Source organism: Oreochromis niloticus, linkage group LG8 (assembly GCF_001858045.2).
Source record: "Oreochromis niloticus isolate F11D_XX linkage group LG8, O_niloticus_UMD_NMBU, whole genome shotgun sequence".
Lineage (NCBI taxonomy): Eukaryota > Metazoa > Chordata > Actinopteri > Cichliformes > Cichlidae > Oreochromis > Oreochromis niloticus.
In genome coordinates, this window is record NC_031973.2 from 12,934,021 (window position 1) to 12,954,366 (window position 20,346).

General features: G+C 37.5%; 2 protein-coding genes across 3 annotated transcripts; one reads left to right on the top strand and one right to left on the bottom strand.

Annotated features, from left to right (window-relative positions):
* The first annotated feature begins 3,478 nt into the window (after positions 1-3,478).
* Positions 3,479-9,199, top strand: LOC100700628 (catechol O-methyltransferase domain-containing protein 1). Of its 2 annotated transcripts, none has more exons than XM_005471346.4 (7): positions 3,479-3,633; positions 5,465-5,589; positions 5,704-5,809; positions 6,637-6,755; positions 7,656-7,710; positions 8,692-8,825; positions 8,924-9,199. In XM_005471346.4, exons 1-7 carry the CDS (start codon positions 3,537-3,539, stop codon positions 9,074-9,076), a joined length of 789 nt encoding a protein of 262 aa, XP_005471403.1. In that variant the 5' UTR covers positions 3,479-3,536; the 3' UTR covers positions 9,077-9,199. The 2 variants fall into 2 exon arrangements, with proteins under 2 accessions (XP_005471403.1, XP_005471404.1); XM_005471347.4 differs by lacking the exon at positions 3,479-3,633 and adding an exon at positions 3,933-4,082.
* A 1,303-nt stretch (positions 9,200-10,502) lies between these two features.
* Positions 10,503-15,337, bottom strand: LOC100700892 (voltage-dependent anion-selective channel protein 2). Its single transcript, XM_003441817.5, has 9 exons — positions 15,181-15,337; positions 14,285-14,356; positions 14,107-14,156; positions 12,345-12,497; positions 12,217-12,269; positions 11,901-12,128; positions 11,657-11,807; positions 11,470-11,527; positions 10,503-11,383 (listed from the first exon to the last, which is right to left on the bottom strand). The coding sequence occupies exons 2-9, from the start codon at positions 14,349-14,351 to the stop codon at positions 11,292-11,294; spliced, it is 852 nt and encodes a 283-aa protein (XP_003441865.1). The 5' UTR covers positions 14,352-14,356; positions 15,181-15,337; the 3' UTR covers positions 10,503-11,291.
* Positions 15,338-20,346: the final 5,009 nt, after the last annotated feature.

Here is a 20,346-nt window from a genome sequence, read left to right on the forward strand (position 1 = left end):
TTAACTAATCGAAATGCATTTCAATTGAATCGGTTTTCAAAGATTCAAGGGTTTTTATTGGGTCATTCCAGCACATGAATTTACATGAGGTGAAATTCATGTCCCGGCAAAGGCCCAAAAGAATAACACACACAGTGAGAGCAATATATAGAAAAACAAGAAAGGTATTTACAGTGTAACCAGGAATATATTTATAGTGGATTTTCAATAAGAAAATGACAAATACAAATAAATATAAATGAGAAATGATAAGTCAGTTTCGAAGTCTCAGAGCTGTGTGTGTTGGATAGTACAACATTTTTCTTATTTTAGAGAATCAGAGGCTACAGAGCACCATCAGAGTCCAACAGCCTTACAGACCTTTCAGCCTTTGTCTCCAAAACAATACAATAAAATCCAACACACAGAAAAAGTAGTTGACAATGAGAAAGCCGACCAATGGCTGGACATAGCAGCACAGGAGGCCGGGGTCTCCCACACCAGACAAGACCCCATGTGCAGGCTGTGCAAAGATGCCCCTGAGACAATCCAGCACATAACATCAGGGTGCAAGATACTAGCAGACAAAGCATACATGGCCAACAATGCCATAACCAAGTGGCTAGCATAGTATACAGGAGCATCTAGGCCAAGTATGGCCTTAAAGTCCCAAGGTCAAAATGGTCAAAATGTTGAGAATGACCAGGCTAAAATCCTGTGGGACTTCCAGAAATAGATGGACAAACTGGCTAACCAACTGGACATAGTAGTGGTGAACAAGCAGAGGAAGAAGACCATAGTGCGAGATGTAACTATACCAAATGATAGCAACATCAGGAAGAAGGAACACAAACACAAACACAAAAAGCCCAAGGTGGAGGGTGAAGTCAACAGTGGTCCCCGTGGTAATCAGAGTACTCGGGGCAGTGACCCCCAATCTGGGCGAGTAACTCGAACAGATCCCAGAAACAACATCCGACATCTCTGTCCAGAATAGCACACACCTAGGGACAACAAAGATACTGTATAGGGCCCTCAAGCCCCCAGGCCTCTGGTAGAGGACCTGAGACTGGAGGATAAAGGATGTGGATAAAGGGAATCTGCACAGCCTATTTTACAGTTTTCAGTCTATGGTTTCAGAGGTAAAAATACGTGCTTTTGACATTGTATTTTCATGATTTTTATTCGTATAAAACTTTATACTTCCATATTGTAATTTTTCTTAACTTTACTACAATAACAGCTGTATTTACTTTGCAGTTTTAGACTGCATATAAAACCTGATTAGAATTTACAGTAAACCATGTTTCTCATAAATAAATTAACCAAATAAATGATGAGTCACAGTGAGTCAGTTGCTGCACCACTAGAACAATAACCAGTGGAAGGGGGGATTATGCAATGGCATGCAACTTTAACCCCATCAATGCTGGTAACAATTAATCGAAATGCATTTCAATTGAATCGGTTTTCAAAGATTCAAGGGTTTTTATTGGGTCATTCCAGCACATGAATTTACATGAGGTGAAATTCATGTCCCGGTAAAAGCCCAAAAGAATAACACACACTGAGAGCAATATATACAAAAGATAAGCAAGCTAAAATCCTGTGGGACTTCCAGAAATAGATGGACAAACTGGCTAACCAACTGGACATAGTAGTGGTGAACAAGCAGAGGAAGAAGACCATAGTGCAAGATGTAACTATACTAAATGATAGCAACATCAGGAAGAAGGAACACAAACACAAACACAAAAAGCCCAAGGTGGAGGGTGAAGTCAACAGTGGTCCCCGTGGTAATCAGAGTACTCGGGGCAGTGACCCCCAATCTGGGCGAGTAACTCGAACAGATCCCAGAAACAACATCCGACATCTCTGTCCAGAATAGCACACACCTAGGGACAACAAAGATACTGTATAGGGCCCTCAAGCCCCCAGGCCTCTGGTAGAGGACCTGAGACTGGAGGATAAAGGATGTGGATAAAGGGAATCTGCAAAGTACTACTGCAATATTACTGTAGTAAACTATAATAAATATAGTATTGGCCTCCGCACTGTAATAAAATGGAAACTTTGGCTTTATTAAAGTGTATAAACTTCCATAGAAATAAAAATATTGATTATGGGACACAACGTGCCACTGTGCCAAAGAAAAGTTCATTCCTGAGTGGCACTAAAGTTTAGAGTTTATGCTATCACTAATAGGGCTGAGAAAAATTATTTACATATATTATTTTCCTTATATCCTATAAAATTACTAGAAAAAACATCTTAAGCCCTACCTAAAATACCCTGAACCAACAGAATCATACTTAAGTATGTGAACTGTATGGAAACTAAAAACTACAGCTTAAAAAAACTAAATAAATCAGCAGAGATTCATTTACTTTTCAATTCTTAAAAACAAACGATTCAGTTTTCTTCAGTTTCAGATTTTCCTACTAATTCTCTATCAGTAAATAAATCAAAGTCCTGACCTACCTTTGGCTGATGTAGTATCAAGTGTTGTTATATTGATATTTCCCACAGAATATTAAATACACTGTAAATTCAATGTCACTGAATTGTTGCTGTTTATTAACTAAATTGTTTTTGATAATTTGTTACATTTGTTTCTTTAATCTGATTGAAACACTCTCACTGATTCACAGTGAGTTAGTTGCTGCACCACTAGAACAATAACCAGTGGAAGCGGGGATTATGCAATGGCATGCAACTTTAACCTCCTCAATGCTCCACAAGAAGAAACATGAAATATATAACATCATAAAATTAGCACTAAAAGTAACAAAAAGTATACTTACAATGACGTTTTTGATCATTTGTTACATTTGTTTCTTTAATCTGATTGAAACACTCTCACTGATTCTACAGCCTACTTTACAGTTTTCAGTCTATGGTTTCAGACGTAAAAATACGTGCTTTTGACATTGCATTTCATGATTTTTATTTGTATAAAACTTTATACTTCCATATTGCAATTTTTAAATTTTAACTTTACTACAATAACAGCTGTATTTACTTTGCAGACTTAGACAGCATATAAAACCTGACTAGATTTTACAGTAAACCATGTTTCTCATAAATAAATTAACCAAATAAATGATGAGTCACAGTGAGTCAGTTGCTGCACCACTAGAACAATAACCAGTGGAAGGGGGGATTATGCAATGGCATGCAACTTTAACCCCATCAATGCTCCACACGAAGAAACATGAAATATATAACATCATAAAATTAGCACCAAAAGTAACAAAAAGTATACTTACAATGACGTTTTATAGTGCAGAACTATAGAAATGAAAACTTTTAACTTTCTGCATGAAACGTACTTCTAGCTCAGGTACTTGTTGATCATTAGAAATACACATTAATATGTTTCAAATTTATTTAATCTGAATGTGCGTGTTTTATTAGGACTACAGTTACACTTTCTGATATTTGTCTCCTCGCATCTTTCAACCATAGTGACCCATTTTCTTTCTGTTAGGTTTCTGTTTTACAGTCCTATCAGGAGAGCTGAAGCAGGTCACATGACCGTCACTGTGAATACATGAATGGCCATATTTTTAAGGTTGGTTAAGCAGGAATTCAGTTATTCGCGTTTCTGTCGCACCTCCAGACCAACCACACCAGACGCGTCTCTACTTTGCGGTGAGTTCTCGTTTTCGTGCAGTCGATTGCAGCTACAGCATACAATTTATTTAAAACCCTGAGTGGGTATGCAACATGTTTTTTCCCTTTAGTTAAAATGATTCCGCCAATGTAATTATTATGTTTATCAAACACACATTCCTTTCTTGTCACCCTTTCTATCTGAATGGCCTCTGTTGTTTGCTTTGATTTTACATTTTACTCGCGGTGTTTTGTGCTAAGCAGAACACAAGACAGTAGGAGACGCAGACTCGTAGAATTGTAATCGCCTTTCACCCACCCCGGAGCGGCGCCTTTACGCGTAGTATTACGGTACAGTGGCGAGGAAACCCGGAAGAGCTCAAACAGCGGTTAATTTGTGAAAGAAATGTCTTTTCGTATCGTTTCTAAAGAAGGGCTGGTGGGCTCCATCACGCTTGGTGTCGTTTTTGTCGCCGGCTATTTTATCGGTAAGTTCAAAGGCGGACAATGCTACAAAAATAATCCTTGTGACGTGACGTCGTCGCTAAAGCAAGAAAACCTGTCTGTAGCAAGGTGTGCGCAAGGTGACTTAAAGCCGAGCCATAGATATGGTGTTTGTTTCTTTATGTTTATTATCAATGAGTGGAATACAGGAGAATTGTGTGTGACGCAAATTTCTGTGGTATTTTTAAAAATTGTATTTATTTATTACCGCAAGTTAAAAGCTTCAGGGTTATAGTGGTTTTATTATTGGAAGTTATGTTTACGCTTAGCCTGTATTTGTTGCGTTGTTTTGAACGGGAAATTTTCAAAAATCAGATCTCAGGATCTGTTTATCGTATTGTTTCTTCTTGTGAATACAGACAATTAAACAAAAAATATTCCACTTCATGTTTTGTCGCTGTAAACACTTCGACAAGTGCCGTTTATCTAAGAGGTAAAGAGCTTCGATTTGCTGATTTCGATTTCGATTGCTGATTTGGGGTCTAGTGAAATAAATATGCGGTTTCCAGTGATCTGGCTTTTAGTTAAGTTGTAAATTGTGTGAATTATTTTGGTACAACACAAACTAAAGAATACGTTGGTGCATTAATGAACTTATGAGAAGCTGAATCTGAAAAAACAAAAAACAAAACACAGCCTCCATAATCACATCAATCCTATTTTTAGATTCAGATTATATTATGTAATGCATAAAGTTTGTATAAGCCTGAGTGAACACCTAGTGTAAGGCTTTGCAGTACAAAGTCCTCTTCTAATCATATATTTGCTTCACTTTCTAGCTACTGTTGACCTTGATAGACTTACAAAAAAACCCAACAGCTTCTGAAGTGACATTTACAATACAAATTGCATGGTTCACGTGCAAATAATAATTGTTTGTAATGTAATAAATGATTTATTGTCGACTTCAGTCTTAGAATCATCCCATACAGTTTGCTCAGTTTTAATCATAAAAGTTTATGAGTGTAAAAATGTTAGAAAAACTCCTTCAAAGAAAGTGTTATTTTTTTCTGCTTAAGTCATATTTTTACAGATGATTAAATGCCATTTTATAGTAAATTAGGCCCCATATATACAGATTCACAGATGCCACATGGATATGTTCTATGTCTACCAAATTATATTTAACAAAAGATGTCAGGTTATCTTATCTTACAATATTCAATATGAATTTTTTGTCTTTGCTGCTGCTGCAATAATTTAATTTCCCTGTTGAAATCGTTTGGGTTTGAACTTAATCAAATAACTTCTACTTAATAACTAGATCTTAGGTTTTCTGAAAGATGTTTAAACTGGCTAGGGGTCCTCTGACATCATCGTGCTCTTAAGATCCTTATATCTTTTTATGGTTTGTTTGTGCCCTCAGGAAGAAAGAAATCTTCCATAATGAGCATTTCCAAAAGTCACCTCGGGGGAAAAGACAATCCACTGTTACAGTATGTTGTCAATCACTCCATGAGGGAGCATCCGGTGCTGAAAAAACTCAAACTGGTAAGGAGGTCTTGCTGCTTGTGCTCTGGCAAATCTATTGTAATAAATCTAATCAGGTTTCATATGGCATTATGAAATTTTATGTAACTGGCTTCCCGCTCCGCTTGCTTTCAGAGAACAATGGAAGACTCCTGGAACGGGATGATGGTTGCCTCTGAAGAGTCACAGTTATTGGCCAATTTGGCCAAACTAATAAAAGCTAAGAAAGCGATAGAGATTGGTAAGGGTGACAAACATCATACGAACATTCAACTGATAAAACATGCGCAGCTTTTATGACTGAGCTTTCTTTTCTTTTTTTTGCACCTGTTCAAACACAGTAACATTACACAATATGAACACAAAACACTGGCTACTTGGAGTGCACAGGAAATTGCATAGAGAGCAGGACATAGAGCAGGCAAGTCTTCAAAGTGGACTGAACCTTTTTTTTTGTGGCATGTTTAGCAATCAATCCTAATCAAGGAGCCGTGGAAGCTGCTTTAGTTCATTGCCAGACCAAAGTAAACTCGATTTTAATGATTGAATCAGTTTTATAATATGTGCTTTAGTAGTTGCAGTTGGCAGCAGATTAGAATCAAGGATAAAAATATTTATTTACTTTCTCCATCACCACCAAATGCATGCAAACTTCAGTGGCAATGTGACACGCAGTTTGAGATATAGATATAGATGTCTTTTTTAGGGATGTTTGTGGCTTAATAAGCTACTGACTTATCTGTTTAATAATTTTAAGCATGAGAAAGCACGAGTTTGACTGTATTTGTTGCTCCTTAAAATAAAAAAAATTATTTTACTTTAAATTATTTTGAAGACAAAGACACATCCTTGCTCTTAAAATTCGTTCATTTCATCAGTGAGGCACTCCCGTCCTGCATATTCACACATGTAAAAAGCTAGAATCCTAGGAATGTGCAGATGTGGTCAGGAAATCAATTTCTATAGCAAATTGTCTAAAAAAAATGAGAAAACTGTATTAAAGCATGCAGTATATCACATGCCCTTTCTGTTGTCATGCACAGTGATGATTTCTTCTTGCGTCTATAGGAGTTTATACAGGTTACAACACACTGAACATGGCACTGGCCTTGCCTGAAGATGGAGTTGTGATAGCATGCGATATCAGTGAAGAGTACACCAACATTGGTAAACCCTTCTGGAAAGAGGTATGCTTTAAATCTGGGTTTTATTGTTTTATTAAATGTAATAATGCTTATTACAAAGTGCCGAACAGTGCAGAGCATGATCAGTCATCACAGGGGAAGTATATAGCTCTGTCTGACATCTTTGCACATACTTTAGTAAAAGAAAAGCCTACTGTAACTGATTATAGATATCACATAAAGATATCACTTTATTAAACAAAAATGATTTCGCAGGTTTTTATTTTTTAAATGACTGATATATAAGAAATATTCAGATGATTCGTCTATGATGAGATGACTATGGCAGTGTAATTATGAAATATTGAAATAAAATCAAGCAAGAAAGTATTTGTCGAAAGGCAAATCTCTTAGCAGTGATTTGTGTCAACAGAACCTGAAGAGCTTAAATGGTCTGATTCTTATATAGCGCTTTACACAACATGCCTCATCCACCTATTCACACCTATTCATACAAGCACTTTTTGTATGCTTAAGTGCTTTCTATCTAACATTAATACTCTGAGGGACACATAAGAAAAGCTTTTGCATCTTGCCCGAGGATATTTGGCAGCAGCCAGAGATCGAACCACCAACCTTGTGATAAGCAGATGAACTGCTCTGCCTCCTGAGCTACAGCCATTGCTCACAGTGTCAATAAAGGTGGATTCCTACCTCTTTCACAAGCAGACTGTATTCTGGATAGATTTTCTCCCAAAGTCCCTGTGTCAAGGCTAAAGTCGCCATATCTGACTTTGATAATCTAGGTAAGAACAAGTGTTACACAATACATCTATGTAAGGGGCTCTGAAAGGTAACTGAATAATCATGCAGATAAATGTATCAGCGACAGGCTTCCTGATATTTTGTGACACACCCTTCATTTCTTTCATTCTTTAAAACATTGTTTCTTTCTGTTAACAGGCTGGAGTCGAGAAAAAAATTGATCTGCGCATTCAGCCAGCACTGAAAACTTTAGGTACGGTAATGTTTCTCTTTATTTACTCTCATACATTTAACTGGAGATTTGCATTTTACTGATAAAAATGTTCAAAAATGTCTTTCCCAAAGGTCTGAGGATGCATTAATTTTCCTTTACTAGGACAGAGCAGCTTGTGGTAGTCTGCATCCAACAACTGATTTAATTACTCTGGGGGTGATGCTCTGTGAGTACTTCAGCTAGGGTAGAGGTTTTTGATAAGTTCAACCTGTTGAAAAAAAGAAAACCTGTTGCAGATACGGTTTAACATTGCAAGTAAAGTAGTACTTTATAGTCTTACATTCAGATGTTAAAGTGGGATTTGGGAGGTGGTAGATCTGGTGTGCCTACTTAGAAATAAGTCACGTAAGGGTCATTTCACATCCACTGAATAATTATTTCCAGGCTGATGACCTGCAATTTCTCTAAATATGCTTCTTAAAGGAAAATTGCCAAATTTGAGCTTTTTAAATTTTAAAAAAAGAAATACATTTTTTTAAAATTATGATGAAGTAATAAAAAGCTTGTGTGCAGCTGTGAAATTAGAAATAAAATCCAGCACTGACAGCACAGAGTGGAAAAAAAATAAACTTGCATATGAATTCACCATTAATGATGCGCAGCACCAATGTTGGCTTATGGTATTATATATGTTGTTTTACAGCCCTTTCTTTATAGATTTCTATCACCCGTTCTTCTGATAAGGTATCTGACTGAAGTAAATGGCACTTGGTTGATCCATCCATCCTTTGCCTTTTATGTGAGCGTGCACAGAGCCTGAAGCAGAAAGCCTGGGTTAACAAAGAGACGATAATCACCGTTGTGTTAGCCGCTATCTCTGCTGAGGGTTTGCAGTTGATGCAAAGTAAGCCTAGCTGTGTCAAAGTTGCTTTGTAGTACGCCAGCTGTGTGACAGCTACAATACCCTGAGATGGACATGTTAAGGGATTTTCTTTTCCCGTGTTTCATTGTCTCTTTCAGATGATCTCCTGTCTTCTGGCCAAGCAGAAACATTTGACTTCATCTTCATCGATGCTGACAAAGTTAACTATGACAACTACTACGAGAAGTCTCTGCAGCTGTTGAGAAAAGGAGGCATCATTGCTATCGACAATGTAAGCGCTACAACCAGAACAAGCATGAAACACACAAATTCTTGCACCGTGCCACTTCAAGCGGCAAATCCTCTATAAAAATGTGTCTGGTGCTGCAGGTGCTGTGGGGTGGGAAGGTGCTGAATCCGTCCCCAGATGACGCCGACACTGTGGCCATTGACAAGCTGAACAAGAAGCTGGTCAGAGATACCCGAATTAATCTGAGCATGCTGACAGTGGGAGATGGAGTCACCCTGGCCATCAAATTATAGTGCACATCTGAGAAGTGCAACAATTTATACACTTTATAGGGAAACACTGGGTTGCTGCTAGTGCGCAGTACTTTAGTTATACAATAACAGGATTTGATTAAAAAAATAAAAATCTCCATGTGTTTTGTTTTTGCATTATTTCACTAAACTGACTTCATATAATATCCTCTAATTGGCATCAAGTTAGATGTGAGAATAAGGTTGATTTCAGTGCTTTATTGTCAAGGGCACACACAAAACAGCTCCCCGATTAGTTTCGCAGTCCTCAAATGGGAAGTAAGGTGGTTAATTCACTCAGAAAATGAGAATGCATTTAGCATTGACTTGCAACTTAGCAGCTATTGAAGGTAGCAGAGGTCCTAAACTCTGAGCACAATCAAGCCTCTGTAGGAAACAAGTCCAAACCAAGAGGCTGGCTTCAGTCTTCAGAACATATTTTGTTAGAGTGACCCTTCCACAGTACTAACAATACACAAATGAAAGTAGAAAGAGTTTAAATAAGGGCAAATTCTACTGTGTGCAAAGTTCCTCTTAGTCATCTTGGATTTAGCTGTGTCAAAGGTCATCTGGTAGCCTGCCAACCACCAATCCACTTTATTGTTCAGATTTTTGGGGGGTTTTACTGTGAAAAAATACAAACATTTGACAAAATTTCACAATAATAAAAAGGTTATGAGAATACTAAGAGTATAAGAATAATAATTTCCAATAAATACAATCCATTATTGTCTAGAAATATCTAGAAAGAAAGTTTCACTAACCCTGGCTAACAGCACCAAAAACAGCAACTGTTACTTCAACAACTCACCTCAAAATTGCTGTCATTGGTCAGAAGTGAGCTTCACAGATTCAAAATGTCCTTTGACAAAGTTTTAAAGCCTTTTCTAGAGTAAATAAAGGTGGATGATTCTCACATGCCACTGACAGCTGAGGTAAACAGTGAACTGACCGCTTACACAATAGGAAAAATCTTTGGCGTTAATCCAGTCCAGAATATGAATGCATTCGCTACAGATCAAAGGTTGCCAGTTTTTGAGGTAACTCTGGGGTAAAAACAGATTATTCCCCGTTTTTTGCTAAGTGATATTACAAAATGTTTTTATGCAAACAGTAGTAGAAACACGTCAGCAAGCCGACTGTGGAAGTTATGGGTTACAGTCTAAACTTAACTAAAATTTTGTTTTTGATCTCTCTTGACTGGCTCAAACATGTTTGTCCTATAGGAGCAGCTGTAGCTAGGATTATGCACTAAACTGAGAGGCGTAGGAAAACAACCCAGTCGACTGCAATCTACCCTAACCTTCTGTGTGAAAAATAAGAGTATTTGATTAAAATAAATTGCTCATGTTTTGTTATTGCATTATTTAGATAAACTGACTTTGTATAATATCCTCTAATTGGCATCAAATTAGAGGTGAGCAGAAAGTTTGATTTCAGGACTTTATTGTAAAGGTAGACACACACCAACACACAAACAGCTCCCTGATTAGTGTCACAGTCCTCAAAGGGGAAGTAAGGTGGATAATTCACTCAGTCACTCAAGCCACAGTGAGGGAAATAAAAATGTATTTAGCATAGCCTTGCAACTTAGAAGCAGCTAGCAGAGGTCCTAAACTCTTCAGTCAGAACATTTAAGCATCAGTCACACTGCTCTTTAGTTATTTTCTCTAAGAAAACAACTAAAGCACAGCCAGGAGGCTGGCTTCAGTCTTCATAGCATATTTTGTTGGAGTAACCCTTCCACAGGCAGCATAGTACTACCAAAATATAAATAAAATGTGCAAATAAAACAAAAGGAGAAAGAGCTTAATTAAGGGAAAAATCCTACTGTGCAAAATAACACCTCAGGTTTACATTCTATGTGATCACACTTTAGCAAAGGAACAAGGTTTTGTTTTGAGAACCACTCTTGGACTGTCAAACTCAAAAAAAAGCTCATGTTCAACAGCGAGTGGAAGGTTTTTCTATAATTATTATTATGGTATACTGAAAGGAGTAATAGCTGATTAATAAATACATGTGACTGACTACTTATTGTAACCACAATCAAAGGAAGTAGGTGGAAAGGTTTCCATCTCATCAGTGCTTGTGTCCTGGGGATTCTACTTTGTTTTGGCTTAGTCGTTAAAATATACGTTGCTGACCACACAGGAAGGCAGAAGGCCAGGTTCTGCCGATAATCCTTCCTCTTCTTATGAAGTAGCAGAGATTATCCTTATGCCTCCAATTCCAGGCCTAGACCTAGTTTGTGGCCACCAGCATTGATATTCTTCCCATCAACAAGTGCAGAGAGGGTGAGTTTCATGCCTGAAATATTAAGTGAACTTAATGAAACGAGGTCCTTAAGATATAGAAGTGTTTTTATTGGACATTATTAATGAGGTTGTTCTTACCGGGCCGGAGAGTCTGGGTGTATCCAACTCCTACCAAGCTGGCATTATTCACCTTAGCCTGGAGGGGGGGGAAAAACCCCACATTAAATCATTTAAGCACTGAAAGTTACTGTTACTCTTTGATTCTAGACTACAAACTAGACTTTATAATACCTTTAAAATGTAAGAAAAGGTGAGAATATCTTACTGATATGGAGGCACTGGAGTCTAACTGGTATTTAGCAGCGATTCCAAAGGAAGTGCTGTTGTTGCCTGCTGTCCAGGCAAGATTCACAGCGGTCTCCAGGTCATCATTGACCTTTTGATAAATAGAGCCACCAAACTCTGAACCATCATTTCTGAGGGAAATGGGGGAAAACAAATACACATTACACCTTGACTCATGGATCAATAAATTATATTAGAAATCATTAAAATATCAAAAAACCTACACATTGGTGTGGAGCTGGAAGTCCCCAGTTTTGTAACCAACAGCAAAGTTGCTCTTGGTCATCTTGGATTTGGCCGTGTCAAAGGTCATCTGGTAGCCTGCCAACCATCCCTCATATCCGGCCACTGCTGCTCCATGAATAGTAGGACCAGCGAAGTCTAAATCTACGTCAACACCGGCATTAAGGTACTCCCTTTTATAAGCCGTTTTAACCTTGCCACTCTTCTTGCTGTGAAATTCAAATGAACATTTTACATAAGATTGTTGAGTTAGTAACAGGTTGCCAATAATACATTTCAAATCAGTAAATAACCTACCCAGTATTAGGTGAAAATGTTGTCTCAAATGTAAGTTTCAGGCCTTTGGTGATCTAAAGAACGAAAAGTCATTTACTTTCCAATTTTATATTTGGAATGATCCACACTACAGCCCAGATATAAATTACCTGATCCTCGACACAAACTTCTGTCCCAAGAGTGTTTTCCGTGGTCCACTTCTCCGTGAACGTCAGCCCATATTCAGCCCATTTGTACTTGGTTTCAAGGGTTCCAGTGACCTTGCTGGTATCGACATTGGATGAGCCTGATGTTTTAAATTCCTGAAACAAATAAATGAGGGAAAACAATACTGGTTAGACAAGTCTGTTATCTGTCATACATACAAATGTTAATAAGTCTGATGTGTATTTTAGTGTATGGTACCACTTGTGCATTGTACAAATTACTCTTGTATAGTACTTTAACCTTTTTTTAAATGTACCGTAGTTTTCTTATTTTTCTGTTTTCTAAACATAAACCAGTTCACCTTTTCTGACCCTTGTGCTGCTGTCAGAAGTTAACTTCTATCTATTTCAGACTATTTCAGACTTCTATCTATTTACACTTCTATAATAATCCTTCTAAAGGTCCTGTGAAAGCTGGTGTGTTTTGCAGCAACTAATCCTTCCAGAGAAGAGCAGATTTCCTTTTGTCATCCTCCTTAATGGGAACACCTGACTCCAAGAAGGTTTTAGAGAAGTCACTAATACAAAGCTTTACATACTTTTTCAAACCTGCACTGCATGCTTAGTGTGTTCACTGAATACATATTTGTGTGCCTAGTTCAGTTAGATTGAATTTATCGTTAAGTGCGACTTGGATCAAATTATGTTTTATTTATATTACTGTATAAATTGCAGTAATCATGGATTAACAAGCTTTTTTTCCTCTTCTTGGATTAGCCAAAGAAAACAAATAAACCAATGGCCACAAGTTTTCTTGCAATTTTCTCCATAATTTAGCGCTGGGGAGCATACCAGATGTAGTGAGGTCATGCCTGATGTGACGTTTTCAAAGGTGCAACAAAATCAACCTGTTTTATGTCTTTAAATGGATTAGACTGTAAAGACCACAATGACGCATCTTAAGTGAAAACCTGTCATATAACCAATGAAACCAAAAAAAAAAAAATCTCAAAAATAAACTCACAGCTAACTTACTTTTAAAGGACAAACAACACAAGACATAACTTCCTATGAAAAATTGACAATTTGTAACACTACTTTAGAAAGTTCCATCACTAAACAGCATACTCAGTAACACCAACTGTTAGGACCACACAGCACCAGGAAACTGGGCGAGGCAAAGAAAACACGTTAACAACTGTTTTTACATGGAGACAGAACTATTTTACCACCAAAGTTTGGAAGACTAACTCCAAACGGAGTTCAAAGCTACATTTCATGGCTTTGCTGTGGAAACATCAACACAAACAAGCCAGATGCTGACTTTATATGGCAACAAAAATTGGCATTACAGTTTACTGCATTTCCCTCTTGTTAGCAGAACAGTGGAGCATTTATTTTATTTATGATTTATCTCTTTTTATGAGGATATTAAAGTCTCATACTCCCCAGGCAGAAGAATCAGCCACTGCCAAAATACAGAAAAGCCCATTTATGAAAATAATAATAAAAATACAATGTTATGCAGCAGGAAACCTGCAAGAAAAAAAGTGCCTTGATACAAATGTTTGGTCATGCTGCTCAGCACTAATATGGAATCACATATTTGATAAAATGACAGTAATGTTTGTTTGCCATTTAGGATCTGCAGGCCCTTTACCTTCTGACCTATTTGTTGACATTTCATATCTGTGATAACAATAACAATATTAATATACATTACCTACATTCCACTACTGGACGTTATATTTACAGTTAAACTCACCACTCCACTTGAAGACTTAGTCTTCACATCAAGCTTGACGAGCCCAAAGCCTGCAAAGACAATGACAGTCAGATACTACTTCCTGTGCTTGGAAAAGGCATTTCCAGCCGCAGACCTGACCTCTTCAGGTCAGCAAATACACACTTATAAAGGTGCCTTTTATCTTTCTTCCAGTTACCGTATCCCTTATTGAAGATGTCCTTTGCTGATTTGCCCAGGTCTGCATATGCCGGAGGGACTGCCATTCTGCCTATTTACACAAGAAAAAAGCGAACGTAAATGGTGACACAGGAATATGGTTTGTTTTTAAAAGTTAGTTAATAAAAGAATTACAACCAAGCACATGTATAGACATGAGCAAAATGGGTATCTGTAAAGTGTGATAGCTGTGGCTGTCACATGGAGAGGAAAAAAGATTAAAATTAAAAAATTAACAACTAGAAATGATGAAACATTATACAGTGAATGCATTAAGCACCCAAAAATAACTAAGAGAGAAGTAGTAAAGTCCCAGCTATTAAAACAGGATAGACAATTTAAACCTTGACTACAATTACTGTTTTTATCAAGTATTTTTAACTCCAAGATTTTATTTTAATAGTTTTGTGTTTAACTGCTGTCACTAGCTATATATATAAAGACACCAGTGCAGGTGTCTGTCACCTTATTCTCAAGGTTAGACCGACGTTTTCAAGTAACCACAGCATGGAGGTTATTGGCTAAGAAGCCAAAAGGCTATAACAGATTGCATACAAAACAGTTTTAAATAGTACGGAAAAAACTAAGTGAGCATCTCGGTCATGGATTCAATAAGTGAACTGAGCTTTACTTTGAAGACCTTATCAAAATTAAAGAGTTTTAGTTGACTATACATTTATTTTCCATGCAAATACTTGCAAACACAGCACTATGCGTAATCACAAGAGTGTAGTAAGGGCATAAAATAGAATTACATACAGTCTATGGGTAGGGGGCGTTTTCTAGCTAGCAAATAGGATGTCTGACAGCGGTACCCCCTGCACTACAACAAATAAAACACGGATAACCTGTGTAAATACTCAGCCTAGTACTTACCGAGAGTTTCTTCTCTTTGTTATACACCCACTAACTTGACAGATAAGAAAAGCTGCGGAATGAGCGAGTACAGCCGGTGTAGGACGATATGGAGGAGACACCGCAGCAAACAACCTGCTGACCTCGGCGCCGCAGGACCCGAAAATATAGCTGTGCGTTTTGTGCCCGACTGAAATAGGAATCACGTAGTAATTGTGTAAATCACATGGATATTAATGTATACATAAATTATATTATTTTACAACAGGAATCTGAATTTTGAAAAAGTGACTTTCATGTTACAAATGCGAGAGGTCTTCCAGGCAAGTGGAAGACCTCTAAATCACCATGGCAACCTACATACTACTGAAAGTTACGGGCTTTTGCGTACAGAGCGGTACAGAACTACATCGGTGCAGCTCACCATATCTAACCCATTCAGGTTTTACATAATCAGGAGGAAAAGGCTTTGATAACAGGATACACTCGTTGATCACTTTATTAGGTACACCTCTTTACCTGCTCGTTAAGACAACCATCTTGTAGCAAGCCCTAGCATCAATCATGACAGAAGAGAGTCTTTAACGGGACAATCGCTTATTTTCTTCATCAGGATACATAGGGTAGTTCTTCAACTGGAGGACAAGTGTAGACGAATGGAAGCCCAAAATAAAGAGCTGGAAGAAAGACAACAGCGCCAGCCGGACATAAAAATTATTAATGAGGGCTGGGGAATCAAGTTTGCTCAGTCCCGAGAGCAGATTGTGCACCTCATTAAAGAAAACAAGCAAAAGAGTGCAGAACTAAAAGAAATGACCAACCAGCTCCAAGACAAGAAAACGATGACTGATAAGATACAATGGGATCTCCAATACATGGACCAAAGGTATCAGCTGCTCCAAAGACAGCTCCATGAAGCTGTGGAAGAAAAGAAAGAAATCCTCCAACAGAAGGAAGAGCAGGACAAAAAGCAAAGGGACATGCAGCACGAACTGAAGAGCATGCAGGAAAAATACCGAATGCTGAAAGAAAGCCTGGATGAAACACTGCGCCAAAATAAAGACCTTCTTCAACAGGAAGGAAAACGTATTGTCCAGGACTTTGAGTCTAAAAATCTAAAACTGCAAGAGTTTTGTAATCAGCTGGAGGACAAAGGAGCTAAAGTGGAAGAAGAAAAGGAAAAACTGGAGAAACGCTGCTCACAGATGCAGAAAAGGATCGATCAGATAGCGAGAAATAACTCAGAGCTCGTTAAGGGGATTTTGGTGGAATTCAATAACTTGAAGCGTGAAAACACTGAAATGCAGGCACAAAAACAACAACAAGACAAAATACATGAAGACCTGCAGCTCACGCTCCAAGAAATCCAGAAAAGAAATGAGCAGTTAGAAGACGAGCACAAAGAAGTACAACAGAGAAATGCAGACATGCACAAGGACAAGCTGGTACAGGAGGCAACATCCAAACAACTCAAAGACAAGCTTGAAGAACAACAAGCAACATTAGAAGAGGTGGAACAAAGATGTAAGAAACTTGAAAAGCAAAACGCAGAAACAGTCGATGAGTTGAGAAATCTCATCCTGGAGAAAAAAGCGCTTGTGGAAAAGTGCATGAAAAAGAAGACAAAATGGTTCCGCTTGTTCCGGAGGAGAGACGCTACTGCTTCCTCACCTGATGTAGCCTCGTCTTGGTCCACCTCTGTTCACCCCCCCAACCAGTCCCGGCAGTTGACTGTCCCCTCCTGAGCCTGGTTCTGCCGGAGGTTTCTGCCCGTTTAAAGGCAGTTTTTCCTCCCCACTGTCGCCAAGTGCTTGCTCAGAGGGGATTGTTGGGGTTTTCTTTTTTTTTCTTTATTTACTTGTTTAACTTTTTTCATTATTACTTCATTTTACCTTGTTTCTTTATTTACTTGTTTAAGGTTTTTTCATTATTACTTCATTTTACCTTGTTTCTTTATTTACTTGTTTAAGGTTTTTTCATTATTACTTCATTTTACCTTGTTTCTTTATTTACTTGTTTAACTTTTTTCATTATTACTTCATTTTGCCTTGTTTCTTTATTTACTTGTTTAACTTTTTTCATTATTACTTCATTTTGCCTTGTTTCTTTATTTACTTGTTTAAGGTTTTTTCATTATTACTTCATTTTACCTTGTTTCTTTATTTACTTGCTTGTTTAACTTTTTTTTCCAACTTATCTAAATAATAAACCAATTGAATTTATCCTTTGAGTATTTTTCATTTCATCTTTACAGAATTCTTCCAAAACATTTTCAAACATTCAGATCTGCCTTTTATTTTCTTCTTGAAACCTCATAAATGGTGAACTAAAAACCCTGGAATATGGTTTGAAACATTGTTTCAGCTGAAACCGGCATAACATGCTTGAGTGTGTGTGTGTGTGTGTGTGTGTGTGTGTGTGACAGGTGACAGGGTATCACTAGTTAGGTCATCATGTTTAGACTCATTCACTCCAAAATTATTTAGGCCAAATATTTAAAACAGTGTCATTGCATACACATTTTCAACTGACTTCAATCGCACAAATGCAGAAATAATTATTTGCAGTATCTTATTTATTATGAGAATGTCATGACTGATCATTTGCACCTACACCACCAAAAATGGGGGCAAAAGGGAGGAGATCATGTTTAACCGGTTAGAAGAAAAGGTTAGAAATATAAGTGCCGACATGAGCAGTGTCCACAGAAACCTCTGAATCGCAGCTCAAAGCTCATATAAACCATTTCTACAACCACTAAACAAAGCAAAGACACCAAACAGTTACATCACCACGAATCTGTGGTCAGGTAATATCCATATTTTGATTGATGTTTTTCTGGAGTTAAATGTGAACCGAAGCATATTTTCAAAGGTGTTATATGCTATAAAATACTTTTAAATAAAATAATCTCTAATAAATTAGGTGTGGGAAATAAAAAAATCGAATTTTTCTATGTTTGAGTCACAGTGACTTTTAGTTACAACACTTTCAAGCACGTTTAAGAGCCACATCTGAAATTCAAGCACTTTTCAAACCTTGAAAAGACAATATTAAAATTCAAGCATTTTCAAGGATTTCAAGAACCCTGTATATGACTCTTAAGTCCATGATCTTCATCATATTGCCTGTTCTGCAGGTCACGGCTTCAGGGCCGATCCTTTAAAAGTCTGCAGTGTCGATTAATGCATAGAGCTGCAAAACTCACACTTCTTCCTCTCACACGCAATATGTCACTGCAGTGATTTTCTGATTCATGTTACTGCTTTCTACACACCTTTCGTTTGATTTTTTTCACCTTACATAAAACACTTCCCCCGTCTCACAAAATGACTTTCACATTAATGACACTGATTGCATCTGCAACCTCTTCAAAATGTAGCATTTATTTAATCAAATAATAATACAACTTTTTAAGAAACTCTTTTGTAATTAAAAATCCTGGCCAACCAGCAGTGGTTACCTACACTAATAATACACACAAATCAACTTTTTCAGTTTTTCACTTAGAAGATGATCCAAAATACAATCTGGATGGATGAGTTACTGATAATATCAAAAATATAATGCTGTCCTTTGAGATTTTAACATAAGACTGTGAGTGTAATGGATCTAAAACTGTTTAAATTTTCAGAGCCCTCTACAGCCTGGTGACATGGAGACTTTAAAAACATCAGCAGAAGGTTTCAGTAGTGTAGTCTAATTTGTTCTTTTCATTTAATAATAAAGTCCATATTATATCAACAGCTACATTCACCCTGGAGAGAAACTAGTGATGGGCCACAGCAGCAAAAGACCACACTCGATTGGTAGTCAAGCTTTGCGAGTATAACTTTGAAGCATGTTACAAACCTGGACAGGACAACACTAATGGGGATGGCTATTCCAAGATTCCTTACAAGGAAGAACCTAAGGGAAGGACACAGATAAGGACATTTTTTAAAGTGTGTCCTGACAAAGTGCATGCATGCTTGGCCTGCCAGATGTAGCAAGAATGCTGAAACTGACTTGAAAATCAAGGTACAATCAACCCCGGGAAAAGCTATCAGTGGACAGAGTTCGGAGGTGGCGACAACACAAAAAACTGATTCCATTATTGCAGTGGATTATGTGGTGCTGGAGATGTTGAGCCGCATGAACAGGAAGAGACTGTTGAGGCCTCTGAAGCAAGTGATGAGGCTCAAAGCAGTTCTGTGGATAGCCCAGTATCTTTCCCATTGACTTCCACAGAGACATAAAGATGTGGTTTCTCCCTTCTTTTTGTTGGACTTTTAACTTGATACTTAATTGTACATTTCAGCAGCTGTGGTTCTAAATCTAATGGACTAGGACACATTAAGAAAAAGACTGTGTGTGGGACCCAAAGGACTTTTTTTACTTACTACTCACCACAGACTTTAGGAGCATGTTTTTATCAGCATTGTGGGTCTTGTTATATTTGTGACACAGTATTAATCATTCCAGGGTGAGTGAATAAATAGCATCTGAAGGCTGTTGGGGTTTAAAGGGGGTTATTTGGTTTTATTCCTGTTCAGTAAGCACTCAGCAAATGCTTTGTTTTTTGCAGGTCTGGGCTCTTCTCTGACTTTCTTGTGTTTTTTGTAATTTGCCACTCTGTCATTTGGAGCCCATCGTGGCTCACGGGCCACTGAGTTTTATCTTTACAAATTAAAATGTTGACTGTAAAATGACTGTATTGAAAACTATGTTGAACCCAAGTTGCCCTGGAGTAAGGGCATCCTGCCAATCTAGCTTGGTGTAGGAAATTAGAGGAAAATTGTGTTAGGCTAGATTCCTGTCTGTGGGCGCCGTATACTTCAGGTTGCCACCATGTCAACACAAGTCGCTCTTTAAGATAAGATAAGATAAGATAAGATGGCCTTTATTAGTCCCACAGGTGGGAAATTTGTTTTGTTACAGCAAAAGTGCAAAGTTATGTAGCAGAAATTAGAAAACACTGGAATGCAATAAAATACAATAAAATAAAATAAAATAAAATAAAATACTATATACAATAGAATAAAATAGAATAGAATAATATATACAATAGAATAAAATAGAAATACAAATACTATATACAACTGAGTAGGAAAATACAAAAACACAACTTCGTCAGAAGAAGAATTGCACGTATAGCAGTCTTATTGCACATGTGTGGGTTTGTGTGTTTGATCAGCTGCAAAAGTC

Coding starts and splice junctions, on each gene's coding strand:
- LOC100700628 (XM_005471346.4), top strand. CDS start 3,537: ATGGCCATATTTTTAAGGTTGGTTAAGCAGGAATTCAGTTATTCGCGT. Junction 3,634..5,464: donor AGACGCGTCTCTACTTTGCG/GTGAGTTCTCGT, acceptor TTGTGCCCTCAG/GAAGAAAGAAATCTTCCATA. Junction 5,810..6,636: donor TAAGAAAGCGATAGAGATTG/GTAAGGGTGACA, acceptor TTGCGTCTATAG/GAGTTTATACAGGTTACAAC.
- LOC100700892 (XM_003441817.5), bottom strand. CDS start 14,351: ATGGCAGTCCCTCCGGCATATGCAGACCTGGGCAAATCAGCAAAGGAC. Junction 12,498..14,106: donor CTAAGTCTTCAAGTGGAGTG/GTGAGTTTAACT, acceptor TATTTGTTTCAG/GAATTTAAAACATCAGGCTC. Junction 12,129..12,216: donor ACATTTTCACCTAATACTGG/GTAGGTTATTTA, acceptor TGAATTTCACAG/CAAGAAGAGTGGCAAGGTTA.